General features: G+C 42.5%; 1 protein-coding gene across 2 annotated transcripts in view; it reads right to left on the bottom strand.

The window, feature by feature from the left end:
* The window catches only part of TM7SF3 (transmembrane 7 superfamily member 3), a 213,197-nt gene extending 206,975 nt beyond the window's left edge, over positions 1 to 6,222 (bottom strand). For both annotated transcript variants that reach the window (XM_085652794.1, XM_085652792.1), the window contains exon 1: positions 5,874 to 6,222. In XM_085652794.1, coding sequence (XP_085508920.1) covers positions 5,874 to 5,985 — 112 coding nt within the window. In that variant the 5' untranslated portion in view covers positions 5,986 to 6,222. The remainder of the gene's footprint in view (positions 1 to 5,873) is intronic.
* Between the last annotated feature and the right edge of the window lie 1,447 nt (positions 6,223 to 7,669).

The raw sequence follows: 7,669 nt of genomic DNA on the forward strand, positions 1-7,669 counted from the left end.
CAGGACCCTATTATACTATGCTCAGAGAGTTATCATCAAGCAATTGCATTAAATGCACTTTTGTGCTGGCAGCCAATGTAAATGTCTCATCTGGGGGTGGGATTGGGAGGGACTGATTGGCTGTCTTCGGAGGTTCTTGCAAGTTAAGCAGGGGTCTCCAACCTTTTCTGTAGTGAGAGCTACTTCTGCTCAAGGAAAGTCTTCCCGAGCTACTAGCAAATTTATACCTGCAAAATAGTGACTACACTATGACCACCCAAAGCAAGATTTTCAGTAGTTACCACCCAAGTATACCAAGTGCGGTTACCAGCAGAAATGCTGGGAAAAAGTTCTTCAATATTAAATGCCTCCCCTTGACTTATGAAGTAACATTAAAATCTTGACATGCCCAGTGGCACAAAGGACATAACCACAGCAGTACTTCTCCCCAGCCCAGCTTGAATTATCATTCACCAGTTTCTGAAAATGCACATTTTTCTATCTAATACTACTTTCCACTGTGGGCAAACAAACTCAATTTTCCAGAAGAAACCCCATTTTTGAAAACTAAAACTGCCTTTAAAATATCCGTTTTTGAGAAATGCACAGTCTCAAAACATCAACTTGTCATCATCATGTACTCCCATGTACAAATGCTTCATATGGACAGACGGCTTTGAATTCCCAGGTATTACAGTCATATGCCATTGGTATAGGAAACAATAGTCCTAGACTTCTTTAAAGCTACAATTCAGTTATGAAAAACATTCATTAGTCAAAGAGCATCCAGTACATATAGAATTAGCATTGTATCATTAATGTACAACCATTTTCTTTACAATGCACACAAGTATATCCTCAAAAGTTTAATAAGGATACCGGAATGTGTAATTGATTGGTTATTGAATTTGCCTTTTGGATTCCCATTCTTTATATCTGTCCTACCTCACGAGCACTTTCCTTTTTCACACTCCCCTTGGTACAACCTCTTTCTCAGTTTGGGGCATTGAATATGGTGATCTGTTATAAAAGTAACTAAATAATAAACAGTCACTATTGGAGAGATATTTTGTGCCTTTGAGGATATACTTGTTTGCATTGTAAAGAAAATGGTGGTACATTAATGATACAATGCTAATTCCATATGTACAGGATGCCCTTTGACTAATGAATGTTTTTCATAACTGATTTGTAGCTTTAAAGAAGTCTAGGACCATTGTTTCCTATACCAATCGTTACCCAGGTCCTTGGACAATTGAGGGTTACCCCATTATATCATAATGGATGTTCACCATAGCACAACGGATGCCTGGATTATGCCAGTAATGCCCACCATTATACTAGGGCCACAGTTGTGCCAAGGCTGGAAACCAGAAGGATCAGGGATAAGACCAAATATCAGTCATGACCATTAATATGCCAGGAATAGGTACATATAGGCCAGTCATGCTCAGAGTAGGTCTATGATGGCTGCCAGCATACCACAACTAGACCAAAAATACTAAAATAGTCAAGGATGACCATTATTATGCCACTGGCACTATTATGTCAGGAATGGACACAATAATGCCAACTATAACTCTTATGATGGGGCTAGCATATATATTTGGCGGTTCTTGGCACCAGGCATAGTTTCAGGAAGCAATAGTGTTTATTATGGGCACACACAAATATTGATGAATCTCTTAATTTTCTCTGGACTGGATCATACCTTGTTCTCCTCGGGTCTTGAGCTGATCATGCATCTAACCGACACATTTTCACTCTGACTCCTGCAGTCCTGCACTTTGGTGGGTCAGCACTGATTACAGTTCAGGCTACTGCTGCCATACTTTTTTGATGGTGCACTGTTCGCACACATGTTGTGACTGATAAAGGAGGGACTACAACATGGTCAATCTCATTGTGGCTTAATTATATTGAGATTGGATACAGACTGTCAGGTAGCAGGTCCTATAAGCCGGCACAGTGTGTGTTTGAGTGTTAGTATGAGTTACTGTGATAAGTTTGGCTGGCTTTCACTCTTAGTGTCTTGAGATGATCAGTGCTGCCTTCTTTAATAGGCACCTACTCTCTGAAATTGATACTGGGCTTGACTTCACCTCAGAGAGCTACTTTGAAGGTACTGGCGAGCTACCAGTAGCTCCCGAGCTACTCGTTGGAGACCCTGATCTAGCCACTGCATTCTGGACGATCTGTAAACATCAGACCAGGGTGAAAAGAAGTCCGAAATACATGGCGTTAGCATAGTTCAACCTTGCTGTAATTAACATATTGAATAATCGATTTGAGAATATAATCCAGAACGATTTATAAGATTTGCTTTAGCAGCCGTAGCTGAGCAAAACATGCAGCAGTGACAGCTAAAACTTGAGGGCAGAAAGCCAATTCTTTGTCAAATGTAATTCCCCTGTTTCTAAGAATAGCAGTCAGGTTAGGCGCTGCCTCCAATTCCCTAGGCCACCAAGTGTTGGACCAAGCAGAAGAGGGCCTGCTGAAATACAAAATGTACAACTTTTCAAAGTTAAGCTTTAAGCTGCTCCTTTTCAGCCACTGACATACAAAAATCCATAAAACCCTGTGACCTTCTCGTTGTTCCTTTAAAAGTAGAAGATAAGCTGTGTGGCATCCGCATATAGGATATCAAATTAAAGCCATACGATTTAATAATATAGGCAAGGGGAAGCATGTACAGGTCAAATAACGTTGGTGGGCGGTTTGATCCTCTACTTTCCATGCTCCCCAGTTCCAAGACAATCGGATGGGATACTGTGTCAAAGGCCGCGGACAAGTCTAATGCTACTAGAACAGCAGTAGCCCTAGGCCCAGATTCATCTTGATGAACTCTGCTACTTCTAACAATGCAGACTCTGCTGTAACTAGGACGGGAACCTGCATGGGTGCTGTGAAAAAAGATTGTGTTCTTCCAGATTGTGTTCGGATTAAAAGATTCATGTAGTGTGGTCACTTAAGACTGTGATGAGGTTCTTGTGACTCTAGAATTAAAATCAAATGCTCGTTTGTTTCTAAATGTTATCTCAATTACGATGAGTCATAAGATAACGATTAAGAAAAAGACCCGGAATATGTAGTTTCATAAGAAACTATATGATTAACATGCATTTCCCTACGGCTTAAAAACCTGGAGGTCACATGCATGATGTCATAAGCAGATGGTAAAACAAAATGTCACAATTTTGACTATTTAAAAATCAATGCAGGCTGTAGCTAAACAAAAGCGGTTTTATAATATGGATGTCTGTTTAGCAAAATGATAGGTTAAAAGTGTAAATGTTTATGGTTTTCTGCTCACAAAATTGCATCAGTGTCCATATATATATTCACTGAAAAAACCATAGGTTTCACACACGTTCTAGTTAGGAATTAGCATTTAAAAAACCTTGCAAATTCACTGAAAAAACCATAGGTTTCACACATGTTATAGTTAGCTGTAGATTTTACTGATAAAAAACCAATGAAATTCCCCCGTTATAGTTACTGTAGGCAACTATAACTCACGCGACCGCAATCCTCTGCTGATGCTAATACTGTATTTAGACACTTATTTGCCCATGTCTTCTTCCATTAAATTTTAGCTATACATATATTACAAATATTTTTTTTTCATAAAGACACATATGTCATCAGCAGAGGATTACGGTCGCGTGGGTTATAGTTGCCTACAGTAACTATAACGGGGGAATTTCATTGTTTTCAGTAAAATCTACAGCTAACTATAACATGTGTGAAACCTATGGTTTTTTCAGTGAATTTGCAAGGTTTTTTAAATGCTAATTCCTAACTAGAACGTGTGTGAAACCTATGGTTTTTTCAGTGAATTTGTACATTTTTTTAAATGCTAACTTACTTTACGCCATTCGTGGCGTGCGTGCCCAGTTAACGCAGTTCGTTCCGTGCCGCCCACTTTACGCAGTTAGTGCCATTATGCGCATCGTTGTGAAATGTTTTGTTTATTGTTTTCATTTGATTGATAAGCCATGCACAAATGGTGCCCTTCGGGCACCATTTGCACATGGGGTGGGGAGAGTGTGGATACTTTTTTTTTTAAAAAAATTTTTTTACCGTACACGTACGGTAAGCGTAATCGGCGATTTTTCGAAAAAAAAAAAAAATTTTTTTGGGGCCTTGTGGGTTGTTTGGGGGCCCGTATATCATTGCTGGGTGATTATTATCTCAATATACTGCCCCTTTACACATTTTTGGGCTTCATTTATGCTGCCCCACTCAGAGTGCGAGAGAGTAAATGGCGGCCGCCGCTTCCTGGTTTCGGCCGATTCGAATGTTTACTAAGATCTAAGAGCCAATCAGAATCGCGCTCGCGCACGTCACCGTACGGTAAGCGCACCGTAAGCTGGCTCAGATATATATATTGATTTAAAGGCTATTTTCTCAGAATCTACTGAACAGATTTACACCAAACCTACAAAAGGCACTTCCTTGACCTGAGGACTACCTCTCTGCCAAATTTCAAGTAATTCTGTTCAGCCGTTCGGGCTGTAGCTGTGTCTAAAGGTCCTATGGAAAAATGCATCGGAAAAACGCGTTTTGGGACCCCCCTTTTATCTCAGCCCCCACTTGACGAATCCCCCTGAGACTTTCAGGGTAGGAGCGGAGCGTAGCGCCCCACCTATTTTGAAAAATTCACGAGGATTCGTCGACCGGCGCAAAAGTTATTCAAAATAGAATGTTGCGGATTTCCTATGGAAACGTGGTCCTAACTATAACTACCTACTGGCGACCGCCAGTAGGTAATATATATATATATATATATATATATATATATATATATACACACACACACACACACACACACACACCTCCAAACAAAAACCAGCGCTTTTCTTTCCACACCGGAATTCGACATGAAGACAAAGGTATTTCCCAAATTACTTTATTGGCATTTGATCGAGGGAGATAAATATATACACACACACACACACACACACACGCGCCACATAAGTCATTAGAGCGACCAATGATATCTTTATATAAAATGAAGAGGTTCCCCCAAATCACTGCATGAAATTATGCACAACCATGACTCAAATCACCAGGCCAAGAAAAATCTTAGCAGGGTCTTGTGGTTTAAGGTGTGTCCACACTTAACAGATTTGTTCCATTGCCTTTAAATGGGCCTTTACAAATGCATAGGACTACCCTGGAAGTCCACGTTTTTAAGCCACTTGTGGAACAGAGCACAACAATCTACATATATTCATAGACCTGGTCATGATCCATCCATTGAGGAGAAAAGGTCACCGTCACTTGTGAAAGAAGTTACGGCTGTGAATATTAGCGGTTTCAAATAAAAGCTGTGTTCGATGGAAGCATGGCCGTCTTGGACACGCAGAAAGCTACAGCTCGAACAACCCGTGGCCCCTATCAACCACAGGCCTCTGTGCTGCCTCTCAACACTACCGACCATCGAAGTTTAGAAAGGAACGGCAGAATACATCTCATAAATGCATGGGGTACTCGCTCTTCACCTACTAATAGACATCCATTTGACAGGCAGGGGTTCCCTAAAAAATATTTTAAATGCAACAACCAGAAGCCGGGTGAGCTGTTTGGACTTCTACTGTGTATATACAATTCTAGGTAAGAAATCTCAAATCACACCCTTTGAGGAATTGGGCGTGAAAACGGTGCAGACTCCATGAACAACTGGTTTAGTTTATAACCATGTCCCCATATAAGTGAATGCTGCACAACATATTAAACCAGATATTTAAACATTGTTTCGTTTTCTAACACAAAGCCCTTAGTACTCAGAGAAAAAACATACAGGTTACCCTGGAACTAGACAGGTCGAGCTTGGCGTTTGTTGTCAGGACAGCGCCTACCCTATCTTCTCGCACATAATGCTCGCTCACCTGGAGTGACGTCCGTCGCTGCGAGACCGCGGCGTGCGGTACATGACAGGAGAAGCAGCCCGAGTCTCAGAGCCAGGTATGAGCAGCTCGTTGCCCGGGGATGGCGCTGCATGATGCGGTGGGTATCTCTGCACGGGGCCAGTACACCAGCACTGACCGCTGCGAGGAAAGAGGAGACAGCGGGGGGTAGCTGGGGGAGCAATACCGGGCGAGGTGCACTCTCATGGCAAGCGCACCCCGAGCTCTGGCTGCAATGCCACCAGCACCCCGGTCCAGCAGCAGCTAAACCCCATTTCTAAACTTCCTATGCCTGCAGCTGAAGCTGAGCAGGCACCTCCCACTTCCGCCTGACTCCTTAACCCTTTCACCGTCTCTGCGGGAACGCCTGCTACCGCAGCCCGCTATCACGAGACCGCTTCCCCTTGGAGAACTGATGGCGTCTCCTCTCCCAGCCTCAACAAGATCTACCACGGCACCAAGGTGCTCTGAAACACGCAACACTCATTTCAATTAGATGTACAAGGAACAGAACACGAGGCGTTCTACAGGCGTCTCTCGGGGTCACAATAGTTTCCGGTATTAAGGCTACAGTCCCTACTGTTTGAGCTAGATGTTGACTCATTTAATCTTTCCCTTCCTAACAGATTTGTGTTCCAGAGTTCTCGCATGGCTAAATTCCCCCACCACCAAATACGTTTCGCAAGGTGGCATCCCAGTGCGCCCAGGGGCACTCCTGCTGCCAACGTTTTTTTCCCTCGCGCTATCCAAAAAATGTGACTAGTACTCTTCACATACTTATAAGACATTCCTCGTCCGATGTACGCATTTTGAAAAGGTTGGGCGCTTGTTACGAACATCTAACGTTGCACAAATACACAAAAAGCCAGTTTTCTTTTTAGGAAAAGGGTATTCTTGTGATCCCTACGTTTCAATATGAAAGAATATGCATGGATTGCTTTTATTGAGAGATTGAGGCCATCTGAACAGGAGTACTGTACATAGAGAATTGTGTGTATTTAATAATCTGCTCATATGCACTTCGCAACCAGACCAGCAATAACCAGGATCAATGAGCACAGAAGAAAGAATTGTTACGGATGGGCAACCATGATGGCGCATCAAATGACACTCCACACCTTTTTAGGGTCAAAATGTGGCTTTAATAGCACAGGTCTCGAAAACCAAAACATCATCAATTCCCTAGGCAACGTGCATTACAATACTAAACAAACCTCACTAATACAACTTTATTTCCTGAACCTCTCCCCCCTTTTAAAATCGTAAGTGCCGCTCTCCATATACCCTACTACACTTCACACACTTCAACCTGTCCTACTACTCATGCGCCTTCACTCAATCCATCCGCTTGCTCTGACCTCACAGGGCTGTGCTCACCCAAACAACCATTGTGCGGTTGACCCTGCCAGCCTGGAAAACCCAGAGGTGTTTTCCTGCTCCCCTCTTTCCAGATATTCACTATATGTCTGCGTAAAAAGGCATCTTAACCCTGAGGAGGGATCGGCGTAAATAAGTTGTAGGAGGCTTTGGTGTTGTACATTCTACAATTTTCTCGGTTAATTTATACAGCGACTATCAATAGGTCAGGTCCCGGGGATGGTCCATATAGTTTCACTACAAGCTCTGCGTCCTCTCAAGAAGTTTATTCCCTCCGTCCAGATAGGTAGCCGTATGAGTGTTCGGTTGGTGGTTCCTTGGGAGACAGAGAGAAGGACGAAATCCAGGTAAGTATTTGTAAATTATTACGGGACACAATCCAGTTATCAGAATCATAAATA

This window comes from Triturus cristatus, chromosome 4_1 (assembly GCF_964204655.1).
Source record: "Triturus cristatus chromosome 4_1, aTriCri1.1, whole genome shotgun sequence".
NCBI classification, from domain to species: Eukaryota; Metazoa; Chordata; class Amphibia; order Caudata; family Salamandridae; genus Triturus; species Triturus cristatus.